Raw genomic sequence first — 16,335 nt, 5'->3', positions numbered from 1 at the left:
ATTGCTAGAGTTAATTGTGCAGCCTTCACTCTGGCCCCTTGTGTGTTTGCATTATTACACTGCAGCCTTTCATTGCATAATCATGTAACAGAACATGTCATCCAGTGTTTTCTGCAGCCATAGATACTTCCATGTGTCACTGGGCTGTGGCTGAGGAATCCCTCCCCTCCATGCTACACGGCTGAATTAGCCACAGTCACACTTAGCGTGGCCTTTCTGCACGTGGAGCATTGACAGAAATGGCTTTTAAAAACGAACCTCACACCCCAAGCTCTGCAAGGACACAAAATCTGATCTTCAGACTCTCCCAGCAGAGCCTAATCAGGCCTAATTCTCACCATGTTACAGCAAAAACCCCCCCAGACTCAGCCAGGAGAGCCCCTTTCCTGGGCGAGGTTTCTCTCTTGCTCACAAAGAGCAGAGGAACATTAAAATGGAGCACAAAAATACTCTCCCACTGAATGCTTCTTACCCAACCTTAGGCATCGTCTCCCTGCGAGGCTGTTCCTGGAGCCACCATTAGTGCCTGGCAGTCCCTGGGCATTCAAAGGCACTTATCACTCAGGGCAGTTTCCCTGTCAGATTGTAGCATTGCACTCCCCCATGCTGTGGTGCTGGAGCTGGCCCAGAAGGGTTCAGGACATTGCTACCCCTGGGAGGAACTCACCTCCTACTCAGAAATGGGATAATCAATTTATTTGACCTTTAATTGACAAATTCATGCTCAGGCAGAGTGCAGCTTGGAAAGAGTCATCCCAACGGGTGAGAGTTCTCAAATGTTAGAAACTGCCAAATACTGGGGGCTACAAGAACTTGACTCGCTAGAGCGTGAGCGCTTCAGCTGTAATGGGAATGCTAGCAGGAGCTGCTGAGAGACCTGTATGTTTGCCTGCCTGCCAGCACATTTCCATTAAACACACCATCCATCTTTCCTTGCTTGCTTTGTCTCCAGGCCACCGCTTTGAAGATAACCCTGGTGTGAGGCGGCATCTGGTGAAGAAACCATCTAGGAACCAGAGCACCAGAACCAGCAGGAAGATGGTGTCAACCCCGTCTGTCAAGAAGAAGAAGAAGAAGAAGAAGCTGGACAGGCGGCCCCATGAGGTATATAAGCCACACCCTCCCCAGGTGACCACAAATCACGTCAGGCCCCCAAAAGCAGGAGATGGGCTTAGAAATAACGAGACTTTAAAAGTAGTAAATGTGGGGTTCTGATTGTTTGCTTTCTGCCTTCTGGTCTTAGGGTTCAGATTTTCAATCTTTTCTCCACAGCCAGGATGGCAGAAAACTTGCTTTTTAAAATGAAAGCAGAGATTCTTACAAAAATCATATCCCTGCAAAAGGTCTGGTTTTAAGAAACACATCAAATATCCTGATAATTGCAATAAAATCAGGGGAGTTAGCAGCACAGTAATGGCACCACCCTGCTGAGAGCAGTGACAGGATGGGAGGTCTCTTGGGCAGGGGGGAATCTCTTCTGTCTTGGCCAGTGATTGGTGAGAGAGGCAAAATCTTTGCACTAGAGACAATGAGAGCTGCAGTGTAGAACCATTCACGTCCCTCCAGGGTCACTGTGTGCTCTGAAGTGGCATATGTGAAAGAATGGGTGCGCTATGCTCTGGTGTTGTGCATTGCTGGGGACTCCTGCCAGCTGTCCCTGGGATATTTGTTCTAGCTGCTTCTGGTCACCAAACCTTTTGTACGTTAAAAAGCGAGAGAGGACACCATTGCTCCCCCATTCCTTTAGGTGTCCTGTGCCTGGGCCAGTTAGCAGAGTCCTTGGGCCCAGTGTTCTCCACTCAGCTGTTGAAGTGAGGTGAAGACAAGGTGATATCGCCTGAGGAGCCGGTATTGCTGAGAAGGCTCCCCGCTGCTGTCGAGTTGAATGATTTTGCTTTAACCCCGGGCGGCAGGTGTTTGTGGAGCTGAACGAGCTGGTCGTAGATAAGAACCAGGAGATGCACTGGAAGGAGACAGCACGCTGGATCAAGTTTGAGGAGGATGTGGAGGAGGAAACAGCACGGTGGGGGAAGCCTCATGTAGCCTCACTATCCTTCCGCAGCCTACTGGAGCTCAGGAAGACCATTGCTCACGGTGAGTCTCGACAGCCTTTGCATGACCGATTGGGCTCCTGCAGAGAGAGGACAGGAGAACTGCCCAGGTGAATTTGGGCCTCATGGGGGAGACATTTGTAGGGCAGCTGCTATTCATGGGTTCTGTTTCCTTAATAGACACTTCAACAGTGTCTCAGCCCAGGTTCTTTTAAGGAAAGCTAAGGAAGTGAGAGAGGCTCCTATGGCCTGTGTGACCAGGCTTTGGCATGGGTGTCAGGGTCCCTTCTCTGGTGTGCAAGGCCCCATGTCCTGTCAGACCCAACTGCTGACTTTAAGCACTGGCTGGAACATGCACCCTGTGTCAGGGCCTGTGCATTGGGCCAATAAAGAGGCCAAACAGGGTTTTGTGTTTTTAAATTTTGTCTTTTCCATAAGAAATTCAGGTCCTCTCTAGGCAGGAGACTGTGCAACCTAGATGGGAACTAGTGAAACAGGACACACCATTGCCAAAAGCTGTGCAGTTGTGAGCTGCTGGTCGGAGGTGTTTTGTTGAAATGAGTCACATTCTCTAAAGCCTGGAATGGCCTGGGAACCTCCTACCAGGGCGACACCTCTTCCCCTGGTCTACACGCTCACAGCGGCACCTGAGCCAGGGCCCTCTCAGTAGGAAAGAGCGGGGGCTGTTGGCAGGGCATTCTCTGGGTGAAGCTATTGACTTTGGAACTTGCTCCCCCTGGTCTGGAACAGTCTGAGTCTGCTGGCAAAGCCCCCTGCATGAGCAAGCATTTGGGCAGGGGTTGGGGGTGGGTAAGTGGAACAATGGGGCTGGGAGACTGGTATGTGCCATATTGGCTGCCTGGAGCTCAGTGCGTTTGTGTTGGGGCAAGGGTGGCAAATGTGCTGCTCTTTTAGCACTAACATGATTTTGTATTGTATCTTGTAATGAAAGGTACCCAGAGCCCAAGTGTAACAGGATTGCACATTATCCTGCCCGAAAGGGGGTAGGGAGGAAGGGTGAGGTAAGGCTCTACCTCTACACAGAGAGGACTAGGGAAATGGGCTGAACAATCCTGAGGGAGGAGCCCTAGGACCAGCCTTGGCAACGGAGAAGGTCTGAGCTGAATTTATTTCTATGCTCTGAGAAGAGGATGACTTTGCACTGTTCCTAGCATCCAGACTATGTGGGAGAGCAAGTTGGAGAGGCCCCTGCACACCCAGGAGAGGCATTCTTTAGGTGTATTGGATTTAAATGCTTTGCACAAGAGCATCTCCAAAGAAACACGCACCTGTTAGAACCCTCCCACAGTACCAGGACCCTGGAGGTCGCTCTGGGAGACACATGTCAGGGTATTCAGAAAAAGCCCCAAAACAAACTAAAATGTTACTGCAGAAACATGAGTCTGAACACGTCTGAAATGATACAGGCCTGTGCCTCAGAACAACACCAGGGGAGCTTCAGACAGCCTGTAAAAGCATGGCAATAAAACGCTTCTTAGCTTTTCTAGGCCTGAAAGAAACCCCTAGCAACAGAGCCTCCCAATACACGGTTTCTAAAACTATTCAGCACTGTGATCCAGCTGCAGTGCTCTAGACAAACCCTCTGCACATGGGAACTTCACCCCCAACAGCTGCCAAGCAGGACCTGCCGGTTCCCCCTACTCATTGACACCCACAACAGAACACTCCTGCTGCCACCTCAGCCAGTGCAGCAAATGCCCCCTTCGCCCCTGTAACAGAGCACAGCTGGCCCTCTTGGCCCCTGCCCCTGCAAGGCTCAGATAAAGTCACTCAGAGACCCTCTGGTTCTGAAACTACTTGTGCTTTTATTTACAAGTTTGTGCTCCCACCAGCTTCTCACCAGACAGCTTATACAGCTCTGGGTTCCTTGTGTTTGAACCGGGGGGGAGGGCTTTCTCCCTGCCTGCTCCCTCACTCTCCTACGCCCCACCAGCCCGCTTCCTTCTTCCCAGCCTCTTGTATATCCCTGGACTAATTGGGCTGGTAGGTGGCTCTCATTCCCCAATTAGGGCAGGCTCTTTCCAGCCAGCTTGCCCAAATGGGGCTGGCATGGCAGGGGGCTGATTCTGCAGTCTTTCTAATTAGTACCTTGTCACAGCCCCCCACCACAAAGCACAAGTGGATCAGCAGCTAACCTCAATGCAAGCACGGCCCATTCCTCCATCCTGGGTCCCCAAGGGCAGCAGCCCCAGCTCCAGGGGCAGGGCAGTTTGCTTCCTGGGCAAAGCGAACAATGCTCAAGCTGCTAGACCCTCCCAGAAAACCCCCAATCTCGGCGTGACTGGGGTGCACAAACCCAAACCAATGATAGACAGGTCTGGGCAGAATGACACCGACTCTCCCCTGATCCATACTCTCTATGCACAGGGAAACCAGGAAACACAAAGCCCTGACCAAGCCCAGAGGGGGCAACTGGGCAGCCAGCAGGGCAGAGGAGAGACAGGGACAGACACTCACATTGACTTCTGGGCCCAGAAAAAGGGAAAGAGCTTTCCTTAGTTTGCTGGGGATGGTCCCAGACGTCATATCACCAAGTGATGAGGAAGCTGTGTCCAACCCTGGGCGATGGAGAAAGATGCAGAGATGGCCCTACACCGCCACGACCCCTGAGTTAGGAACAGAGACTAATGACTAAGGTTAAGGTTTTGTCACAGTTATTTTTAGTAAAGGTCATTGACAGGTCGTGGGCAATAAACAAAAATTCACAGAAGCCCGTGACCTGTCTATGACTTTCACTCAAAATAATGGGAGGGGGTAGGCTGGCTGGGGGAGGGAGGACTAGCAGCTCCAGCCCCTGCTGCCCACGGCAGCTCGGCACTGCGGGGCCACCCCCACTCCAGGACATGGGGCTGAAGCAGAAAATGTCTCAGAGGTCTCTCAAAGTCACAAAATCTGTTTGACAAAATCTTATCCTTGGCAATGACAGAGGATCATGGGAGCAAGCCCTGAAAGCTGCATGAAGCCCCATCTGTGCAAAGGCCTGAGGGGTCTGCGTGACCCGCTGGATAGCTTGGCCACCAGCAAGTTGCAGTTGAATGGAAGCGTGTGGATGAGTGTGAGGGAGGAGTGACTGATGGGTGCGGGGGGAGTGGCTCGGGTGTATGAGTGTGTTAGGGTGTCTGGTCCCTGGGCATGAGTGTGAGGGGTGACCGGAGTGCATGTGTTATGAGTGGTGGGGGTGTGTGGGGCAAGCCATGTGCATGTGTGAATGTAATATGGGCAGCCGCCTTCTGAGTGTCTCCTTGTGGCCAGAGGTGGCTCTGCAGCACCTTACCTCTGCTTCCCCCCCCAGTAAGCAGGCCCCTTTCAGTATTCACTCAGTTCACAGGTAGTTCAAACAATCCCCTCCTGGGGTTCAGTCCCCTCAGGTGCATGCTGACCTCTAGGCCCCAACTCCAGTTTGGTCTCTGTCTCCCAAGAATCCAAAATAACACAAAGTCTCACAAAAACGGAACACGAACTGACAGTCTTCATCCCAGCCCCACCTTTCTGAGGGACATCTTTCTGCTTCCCAGCACCTCCTGCCTGGAGTTTGGCCTTCTCCACAAGCCTTTGCAGTCTCTCCCAGGCCTCTCTGCCTGGAGAGTTTCCTCACTCTTCTGCTTCTTGAGGTTTCCCCCTGCTGACTCAGAGTCCTTCAGGGTCTACAGACATAACTGCAGTTTCTTGGGCTTTCCTGTCCCCTGCCACTTCCTTCTCCCTTTGTACTGGAGTCATCTGACTCCACTCAGAGGGATCATCCTGTAATCAGGGCTAGCTTAGTCCAGCCCATGGGGCAAGCCATCCTGTTACAATGAGTGTGAAGGGTCAGTAGAGTGTGTACGTGTGTGCACATAGGTGTGGTGGGGGTGAGCAGTGCACACATGAGAGTGCGAGGGGAGAGTGGTGTGTTCATGGGTGAGGGGTGTGTGGCGCACATCTAGCTAGCTCCGGTAACAACAGCAGCAAAGCCGTGGGCACGCTGGCTCGCGTACGTACCTGGCTACACACAGCCCACACTGCCACCCATGCAGCTGCAGCTTCGCTGCAATTGTTCTTCAGGCTAGGTAGCTCAAAGCTAACCTGGGTATCTCTGCAGTGCTGCAGTCTGCCCTCTGACTGCAGTGCAGAGAAACCCTTAGCGTGCAATGTGGGTGAATGGCGGTGAGGGGCAGAGGCACGTGTGGGAGGTGGGCGAGTGTGAGGAGGTGGCTGATGCCAGTGTGTATTTGGCTGGCTATGGGGGAAGTGCCAGGCCCCTTGGCCTCATTGAGCCCTGCCTAAAGGCAGTGCTGGTGCTTGCTTTCTCCCAGCTGGTGACACCAGTATCTGGGCAGGGTCTGTGGGGATGCTGGAGGTGGGCACCGTGACCAGCTGTCTCCCACTCCCTCACCCAGGTGCTGTGCTGCTGGACCTGGAGCAAACCACCCTTCCTGGCATCGCTCACCTCGTGGTGGAGACCATGATTATCTCTGACCAAATCAAAGGGGAGGACAGAGCCAATGTGCTGCGTGCCCTTCTGCTCAAGCACAGGTAGGCGGTCAGGAGCTGGGGACTGCGTGAGGGGGCAGGGGGGTGAGGAGGGGATGGGGGAGTGATGGAGAGAATCGGGGTGGAGAGCTGGAAGCAGGATCAGAGGTGAAAGGCTCAGGGAGCCGGGGCAGTAGAGGGAACAGAAAGGGAAGGGGTGGAGTTCACAGCCTGAATTCAGAATAAGGCCTGGCCCTGGTGGTGGGTGATGAAGTGGAGGAACCAGAGCCTCTGAGGGAGTGATGGAGGGGAAGGTTGGGAGTGTTCATCAGAGCAGGGCCATGCTGAGGGGAGCAGGGAGAGATCAGAGCCTGGGGGCAGGTGAAGGGAGCAGGGAGGAGTCACAGCCTGGGGGCACAAGGGAAGCAGGGCCATGCTGAGGGGGAGAGGGACTGGGGGTGTCATAGGCTGGGGCAGAGGTAGCAGGGCCGCGGTGTGGGGTGGGTGAATTGGGAGGAGAGCAGAGCCTCGGGGGAGGCAATAGAAGAGCTAGCGAAGGGCCCTCAGGACGGGACTCCTGAGAGATTGCCAGGGGAAGGTGAATAGAAAGGGAAGGGAGCCAGGAGAGTGAACAGAGACAAGGTGGTGAGGAAATGGCTCCTGAGGGAAAGCGAGGTGGGGACTGTGGGGCCAAGATGATGATGAGGTAAAAGGGCTCTAGTGGGGCAGTGAGAGGGGGCATGGGGTGGAGCAAGCAGAGAGGAGCGTCCTGAAGTGATTGGAGCAGATCAGAGATCAGTTGCTTTATTTCTGGTTCTTGCAAAGGGAGCGTAGGGCACAGATGCCCAGCCCAGCCCTGCCCTGCCCTAGCCAAGTGCCATAAACCTGTCTCCTGCATTCAGAGGGAGTTCAGTGCCTGTGTTCATTTGGATCCGGGCTGCTGTCTCCCAACACCACCTGCTCCCCCAGTGGGCCTGGGCCCTATCTAGACTGGAAGAATCTCTGAGTGGGAATTCATACGTCTCCTGCCCAGCCACAGCTGGTTTGTGGGGATGAACTATTCGTGCCTCCCAAACTGCAAGCGCCAGCTGAGTGCAGCCCATGAAACTGCTGCTGCCGCTGGAGTGTCCCAGCATCCTGCTTCTGAAAGGAAGCTGGAGGGCAGTGACTGTCCCATTGACTCCCACTAGCACTTTTGAAAGCTGCTGGTGTCCTTTCCAGCCACCCCAATGATGAGAAGGAGGGGTTCTTCCCCCGAAACCACTCTAGCTCCAGTATGAATTCGATAGTGGCGAACCACCATCACAACCACAACCACACGGCCGACACATGCGTGCCTCTGATGGGTGAGGAGCGCATCGAGATGCTGGACCCCAGAGCCCAGGACTTGGAGTGCAAAGAGGTGAGGGAAGGGGGACTTGCAAGTTATTGCTTTACCTTTGGCCTACCTCCCAAAGCCCTACAATGGAGCTGTTTGGGGCAGGGACCTGGGGTGCCACCCCGCACCCTTCGGGGGCTAGAAACTCACCATTGAAAAAAGCAGAAGCCAAGAGTGAGGCTTTCAAACCCCTATCTAGGCATTTGAATAAGTGGTCTGATCACCACAAGAGCTGAGTGCCTGGCAGCTCCCACTGAATCAGCAGCAGTTGCAGGCAACCAGCACTTTGAATTCAGGTCACTTATTGAGGTGCCTAAATATGGATTTAGGAATCTAATTTTAGACTCCCATTTTTGATAAATCTTGGCCTTAATTTATGGTGTGAGTGACAGCTCCCCTGGCAGCACTGTGTCTGGGACCATTCCCCTAGACAGTGCAGTGCTGCTGCCCTCATTCAAGGGCTGGCTGGCTGCTGCATCACCTCTGAGTCTGCCTGCCTCTCTGTCTCTTGTTGGTGCTAATGATGAGCAAGAGACTGGTGAGGATGCTGAAGGGGAGCTGGGTGAAGACGAGGGTAGAGGAATGGAACTGGTGCAGGGAAAGTCTGGAGCCAGCTCCTCCTGGGGGGGTGAGGGACAATATGCCACAACAGCAGAGGAGGAAATAACTGACTTGTGGCACCAAGCCGCTTTTTGGATCTTGTCAGTCCTCTGTGTGATTAGAAGGGCAGAGCAGGTTGGGGGGTTGCTCAGAGACTGTGCTTGTCACCCTGGAGAAGTTTCTAATCAGCCGCATATGCCCAGATGTCCAGAGACAAGAAAACAACTTTACTGGACCCAAGCGTTCCTGCTGGTTTGATGTATCCACATGTCATCTCCTGTCTTAGATTGTGAGCTCCATGGGGTAGGGACCTTCCCTTTGTGCCAGATGCTGTACACATACATAACAAAGGGGCCCAGGTCCATGGCTGGGCCCCCGAGACATGGCTGCAGCACACAAATATACTACTCAGCCTCTGCCCTTCCCAGCACCTTCTGCCCACAGATTTTAAAGTGCTTTATAAACATTAATGAGTTAACCCCCCCCGCCCCCCGGTCTAAGTGTAAATGCTGACATGCTGTGCAGGATGCGGGATTGGGCCCAAGTGTAAATGGTGCCCTGCAGCACGTGTGTGTGTGTGTGGAGGTGGGGGGCAGCACTTGGGCTCAGGTGAAATGATGGTGCAGGGAGAGTTGAGCCTGGATGTAAATGGTGAGGGGCAGCTGGGGGAGTCAGGCCCAATGTAAATGGTGAAATGCGGGGCAGGGGATCAGGCCCAAGAGTAAATGACAACACATGAGGGGGTGGGGAATTAGATCCAGGTGTAAATGGCAACATGCAGTGCGGGGGCAGGGGGGGAATAAGGCTCAGGTGTAAATAGTGACATGCAGCACTGAGTGGGGAAGGGGAGGAGTCTGGCCCAGTGTAAATGGTGATGCAGGGGGCTGGGTGGGGGTGGGAAGGAGTCGGGCCCGGTGACGCAGGGGGCTGGGGAGGGGAGGAGTCGGTCCTGGGAGTCCAGTCCTCACCTGTTTCTTTCTGACTGGGATAGAAAAATCTGCATCTGCACAGTTCCGAGGGGCATCGTGGCAAATATCTGAAACTGATGGAGAAGATTCCTGATGATGCTGAGGCGTCCGTGGTCCTCGTGGGTAAGAAGTGCCAGTCAGAACCCCGCTGGGAAGGCCCAGTTCAGAGCCCAGGCTGGGGCCTAGCCAGACACATGCGTTCACCTGCCCGGAGTATTTGGATGCCAATCCCTGTTATCCAAACTTTAAGGGGGGAGGGAGCCACTTTCTAAGCCCTGAGAACCTCCCTCCAATAGCTCCTTCTTGCCTCTTCCTGCTGTCATTTACGGGGGACTTGGTGGCTTTTGGGGGTATCCTTCAGGCCCCAAAAGCCTCTCTGCTACAGTCAGCTTGCCAGGCCATGCCCTGAGGGGGGACAGCATATCCCTGGACCTTCCCCAGGAAGAGCTGCTCCCAGCTTGGATGGTGGGGAGTAGAGTGGGGACTGGGAGGCAGGCAAATGTTTAGCTCTGCCCATCTCAACCCCCTTCTGGGAGGGAGGAATATTGGGTGGTGACCCTTCATTGAACGTTTCAGAACCTTGTCAAGCATTGGATTCACTTTCCAGTGACACTTCAGTGTGGTGCATTTCCAAATTGTTTTGCCCATCTCTGCTTAAAGCTGCACGCTCGGGCCAGTTTCAGAGCCTATTTAAGCAGGCTGGGTAAAGGCCCTGAGCCTCACCGGTGGAATTTGGTATGAACCCTGCAGTGCTGTGTGAGTTTTGGTATGAGAAGCTGCCCAATAGCCAGTGGAATGACACTTCCCCAGGCACTTGGGCTGGCTGAGGAAGGGTCAGGGTGGCCTCTTGCTGGCTGTGTGGACCTCACAGTGGAGACAGTACAGATACATTCTTCCTTCTCACAAGGAGACTCTAGAGCAGGGGAGGGGCCAGCTCCCATCCTACAGACTCTTTCCTACAGTCTGCTTTCTGCAGACTCCTTACTTCAGGAATTTTGGTGGGGAAGAAATGGGTCAGGAGGTATCATTGGAACTGGCTTCAGAGGAAACTGTTGAAAGTGGAGACGTCCCTGAGCATGGGGACGTAGGAAAAGGGGTGAGCAGGGAGGTGGAAAAATAAGAGGACACAAAATTATTTAGGTTCATCAAGACTAGAAGAGACTGTGAGGAACTACTAGGAATAGAAAAAGCAATCCATAGCCAATGAAAAGAAGGGGAAATGGATACCAAGAAATGTAAATTTGGAGTTATGAAGTGCAGAACATTGATTCAGGTATTTTTAAGGATATCAGGAATGAAAGAAATCTTAGCAATGGTATAGGCCCGTTGCTAGCTGGAGATGTAAAATGGCTAATGATGCAGAGAAAGCAGAAGTATTTCCGTTCTGTATTTGGAAAGAAGCGGGATGATGTACTCGTAGCACATGGAGATGATGAAGTACTTTTTGGTCAATCAGTAACCAAGGGGAGAATGTTAAACAACATCTACTGGGGATAAACATTTTTAAATCAGCAGGCCTGGATAACTTGAACCAGGGAGACCTAAAACTTTAGCAAAGCTTTTGATACGGTCTCTCACAATATTCTTGCCAGCAAGTTAAAAAGTATGGATTGGATGAATGGACTATAAGGTGGATAGAAAGCTGGCTAGATTGTTGGGCTCAACGGGTAGTGATCAATGGCTCGATGTCTAGTTGGCAGTCGGTATCAAGCAGGGTCGGTCCTGGGGCCAGTTTTGTTCAACATCTTCATTAATGATCTGGATGATGGAATGGATTGCACCCTCAGCAAGTTCACAGATGACACTAATCTGGGGGAAGAGGTAGATATGCTGGAGGGTAGGGATAGGGTCCAGAGAGACCTAGACAAATTGGAGGAGTTTGCCAAAAGAAATCTGATGAGGTTCAACAAGGACCAGTGCAGAGTCCTGCACTTAGGATGAAAGAATCCCGTGCACTGCTACAGGCTGAGGACCCGCTGGCTAAGCAGCAGTTCTGCAGAAAAGGACCTGGGGCTTACAGTGGATGAGAAGCTGGATATGAGTCAGCAGTGTGCCCTTGTTGCCAAGAAGGCTAATGGCATATTGGGCTGAATTAGTAGGATCATTGCCAACGGATCGAGGGAAGTGATTATTCCCCTCTATTGGGCACTGGTGAGGCCACATCTGGAGTATTGCGTCCAGTTTTGGACACCCCACTACAGAAAGGATGTGGACAATTGGAGAGAGTCCAGCGGAGGGCAATGAAAATGATCACTGGGCTGGGGCACATGACTTTCAAGGAGAGGCTGAGGGAACTCGGCTTGTTTAGTCTGCAGAAGAGAAGAGTGAGTTTGGATTTGATAGCAGCCTTCAACTACCTGAAGGGGGGTTTCAAAGGGGATGGAGCTTGGCTGTTCTCAGTGGTGGCAGATGATAGAACAAGGAACAGCAGTCTCAAATTGCAGTGGGGGAGGTCTAGGTTGGATATTTGGGAACACTATTTCACTAGGAGGGTGGTGAAGAACTGGAATGGGTTTCCTAGGGAGGTGGTGGAATCTCCATCCTTAGAGGTTTTTAAGGCCCAGCTTGATAAAGCCCTGGCTGGGATGATTTAGTTGGTGTTGGTCCTGCTTTGAGCAGGGGGTTGGACTAGATGACCTCCTGAGGTCTCTTCCAACCCAAATCTTCTATTATTCTAAAAGAATCAGCTGAGGAGATCGCTGGCCTGGTGCTGTTAATTATTAGTAAATCCTGGAATAACAAAGAAATTCCAGAAGGGTGGAAGAATGCTAATGTGCTAGTATTCAAAAAGTGCAAAGGGGTTGATGGGGATAACTGTAGGCTGGTTAGCTTGACATCGGTCCCAGGCAACGTAATGGAGAAGCTGGTGTGGGATTCAATTAATAACAAATTAAAGGATTGGAAAATAATTAATACCAATCATCACTGTTTTTTGGAGAATGGTCTTGCCAAACAAACCTGATTTAATTCTTTGATGAGATAACTGCCTCGATGTATGTTTGACTTAATATTGCACAACATTCTGATTAAAAAAGGACACTGTACAATATCAGTGGTGATTGATTGATTGGTGATCCCTCGATTCAAGGATGATCTTTACCATGGATTTACATATGGATCCTGAGATGACTCAGGAGTCCAATCCTGGAACCGCAAATCCACCTGCAGTAGGTACAGACATTTTGTGGTGGGTCAGCTGCCTGCTGGGAGAAAGTTATTTCTTTTTCCTTCCTGCTCTCCCTCTTTTCAGCTTTGAGGGCAAGGCGCTTCTCCTCGAAGCAGGCCACTGCCTGATGGAGGATAGGATGCCATTGGGGTTGTTTGGTGGCTTGCTCTTCCCAGCATGTGATATCCACATAAGTTTTCTTAAGATGCGCTTTCAGTGTGTCTTCGTAGCATTTCCTATGACCACCACGGGATCTCTGACCATAGGTGAGCTGAGAGTAGCGGTCTTGTTTTGGGAGGTGAGAGTCTGGCATCCGCACACAATGTCCGGCACAGCAAAGTTGATGCAGAAGGATCATTGCTTCCATGCTGGTGACCTTGGCTTCAGAGAGGATGCTGGCGTTAGTGCAGCGATCTTGCCACTTGACGCAAAGGATCTTCCAGAGGCATCGTTGGTGATACTTTGCCAGACTCTTTAGGTGCTGTTGATAGGTCACCAAGGTTTCATATCCATAGAGGAGTGTACGAACAACAATTGTCTCATAGACCTGGATCTTGGTGTCCTGCCATAGGTCATGGTCCATGAAAACACATCTGAGCAATTTCCCAAAGGAAACACTTGTGCACTGGATTCTGTGCTGGGTCTCACTGTCGATTTTTGCATTTTGAGAAAGTTGACTACCGAGGTAGCAAAAGTGCTCGACTGTCTCCAAAGTCTGTCCCTCAATGGTTATTTGTGGTGGGTCATGTGCAAGGCCTGAAGCAGGTTGATAGAACACTTTAATCTTCTCAATATTGAGTGAGGCTCCGGTAAGCTTGTGCAAGAAAATCCAGTATGGGCTGAAGGTCATTCTCAGTGTGCGCGAGGATAACACAATCATCAGCATACTGAAGATCAGTAACGGACACCCTGAAGACTTTAAATTTTGAGTAGAGACATCAAAGATTAAAGAGCCGCCCATCCATACTGTATTAAATATCAACTCCGCTGGGGAAGTGATCTTTAACAAGGATAAAAGTGACTGCTAAGTAGATGGAAAACAGGGTTAGGGCAACAATGCATCCTTGCTTAACCCCAGTTTTGATGACAAAAGGTTCCTTCTCAAGACCATTACAGAGAACTGTGTGGCAGTCATCTGATAATGGAGAAGTCTTAGGACCTTAATACATTTTGGAGGGCAGCCAAACCTGGCCAGCACCTTCCACAGGGCTTCGTGATTGACAGAGTCAAAGGCCTTTGTCAAATCGATGAAAGCCATGAACAGGCCCTGATTTTGTTCCCAAGATTTTTCCTGGATTTGGCGGTCAATGAAGATCATGTCAGTTGTCCGACTGGACGGTCTAAAACCACACTGAGATTCCAGCAATATTTCCTCAGCAAGGGGAAGTAATTAGTTTAAGAGGATACGGGCAAGAATTTTCCCTGCTGTAGATAGCAAGGCAATGCCTCAATAATTTTCACACTCTGACTTATCTCCTTTCTGAAAGATTGTAACAATGTTAGCATTTCTCAAGTCTTCTGGAATCTTCTCATTATACCAGGTATGAAAAAAAAAAGTTTGTGGAGCTTCCCTACCAGTTCTTCACCTCCAAACTTATAGACTTCAGCTGGTATGCCATCTGGCCCTGCTGACTTGTTGTTGTTAGTTTTCATAGTGGCTCGCGTTATTTCTTCGGGGGCGGGGGGGTCAGCAAGAGATTCCTTTCATGTTGTTGAGGTATAGATTCAATAGTGGCATCAGAGACAGTTGACTCACGGTTCAGGAGTAACTCAAAATGCTCCTTCCATCTGGCTTTGATGGCTTCGCTGTCCTTAAAATACGTTGAACCATCTTGGGCTTGGAGTGATGTGTGTCTATGGGAACATGGGCCATAAATGGCCCTTATTGCCTGAAAAAAACCTCCTCATGTCATGTTTATCAACATAAAGCTCTATCTCCTTGGCCTTTTCTTGCCACCACTTATTTTTGATGTCACGGATTTTCCTTTGGGTTTTAGCCTTAAGTTGCTTGTATGACTCTTTCTTCTGCTGGTGTGATATGTCATTTTGCCACATGCGATGAGCTTTTATTTTCTGGTCAAGCAGGCCCTGAATTTCAGCATCATTCTCATCAAACCAATCTTGGTGATGGCGGGTGACATAGCCAATGGACTCAGCACATGCAGAGAGAATGGCAGTCTTTAATCCCTTCCAGAGATTTTCATTATCATCATCAGCTGTAGGCATAGCAGCCCCTATTTGGGGACCATCATCTTGTTGTGGTGAAGGGGCTTGCGTGTTCCAGTGATCCTCAGAGCTAAGTTGTCGGGAGCTTCATGTTTGTGGTAGGGTTTCCCAAGGTGAATAGGTCTAAGGGGAGGTCCCAGACAAAGCATGGTCCAATCCCCCAAGTCCTTAATGGTGGATCAGGTGGAAGAGGGTCCTTGGATCTCAACGGCTGTGAAAGTGCATGAAGGCTGCAGCAAGTGGAGATCTCCAGTCGTCTTGGACTTTCCCTGCCACTGGGCCTCATACCTCCAAGCTGTCATGATTGTGTGGTCACTGTAGGTGCACCAGCTTCCCCACGTTAAAAGAAATCATGCACAGGCTTCTACCATGGGAAATAATATTTTTCCTAGCCCTGCGGTGATGGACTAGTGGTGACAGGGGACAGGGACAGGATTAGTGAATCTGGCAGTCCCTAGCCACGAATCTGCACATAGGCGGCGATAGATGGTCATCTGGCACCTGGACTGAGATGGGTGCAATTCAGCAGCTACTATCGTGACTGAGCAGTCCTCTTTAGGATCCCCTGTTGTCAAGGCTGATTCCCCACTCTGGCACTTTCAGTGCAGAAAGTGAGGGCCCGCAAGGATTCTAAAAATTAATACTGGCCACTTCAGGCTGGAATAAAACTCCCAAGGTTACAGCTTTTTTCTTTGACCTTGGATGGGTAGATGCTGCCATGACCCAAGCGCAAAAAAACCCCCTTTGAGAACCCAGGAAGAAGCACTTGGGAATTCCTTCCTGTGGGGTATCCACAAGCCCCTTCACAACCCCTCCTCCGGGGAAGAGCTGAGAAAGAAACAAAGGAAATCAGCTGTTGCCACCAGCTAATTAAACAGCATGTGCATAGACCTCTTAGGACACAAAAATCCAATCTTGTTCTTAAAAAAGGTAAATTTTATTAAAAACCAAAAGAAAGAAAATACATCTAAAAACTCAGACTATTGCTAGATTTTAAAAAGAACCACTTATAAGGATTAAGCATCAAAATAACTTCCTTGAGGTCCAACTTAAAGGTTACAAGCAAAACAAAAGCACCTGGGGTTAATACAGGGGAGTCCACAAGCCATAAAGAAATAAGAGACAAACCTAATTGCATCTTCCTAGACATTTCCTGATCTACTTACATATCGGGGGTTTCAAATGAGTAGTTTCTAGGGATGATTTGATGATTTTTCATTCCTGGCTCTGCTCTGTGTCCCTTCTCCGGGAGAACAACCACAGACAGACAAATGGGGAGTCTTGTTTCAATTTTAAAAAGTTCTAGCCTTCCCATTGGCTCTTTTGGCCAGGTGCCCACTCACTTCCCTTTACCTGTTTCAGAGTAACAGCCGTGTTAGTCTGTATTCGCAAAAAGAAAAGGAGTACTTGTGGCACCTTAGAGACTAACCAATTTATTTGAGCATGAGCTTTCGTGAGCTACAGCTCACTTCATCG

At 50.6% G+C, this 16,335-nt stretch overlaps 1 protein-coding gene across 9 annotated transcripts in view; it reads left to right on the top strand.

Annotated features, from left to right (window-relative positions):
• SLC4A3 (solute carrier family 4 member 3) overlaps nt 1–16,335 on the top strand; it is an 83,642-nt gene that overhangs the window by 30,432 nt on the left and 36,875 nt on the right. For 8 of the 9 annotated variants that reach the window (XM_073304800.1, XM_073304803.1, XM_073304801.1 and 5 more), the window contains 5 exons: nt 953–1,104; nt 1,914–2,094; nt 6,449–6,584; nt 7,743–7,923; nt 9,491–9,590. In XM_073304800.1, the coding sequence (XP_073160901.1) occupies nt 953–1,104; nt 1,914–2,094; nt 6,449–6,584; nt 7,743–7,923; nt 9,491–9,590 (750 nt within the window). The remainder of the gene's footprint in view (nt 1–952; nt 1,105–1,913; nt 2,095–6,448; nt 6,585–7,742; nt 7,924–9,490; nt 9,591–16,335) is intronic. The other variant, XM_073304802.1, reaches the window with a different exon arrangement.

Source organism: Lepidochelys kempii, chromosome 11 (genome assembly GCF_965140265.1).
Source record: "Lepidochelys kempii isolate rLepKem1 chromosome 11, rLepKem1.hap2, whole genome shotgun sequence".
Taxonomy (NCBI): domain Eukaryota; kingdom Metazoa; phylum Chordata; order Testudines; family Cheloniidae; genus Lepidochelys; species Lepidochelys kempii.
The sequence above is the reverse complement of the archived record's forward strand: the minus strand, read 5'-3'. Positions and strand labels throughout refer to the sequence as shown.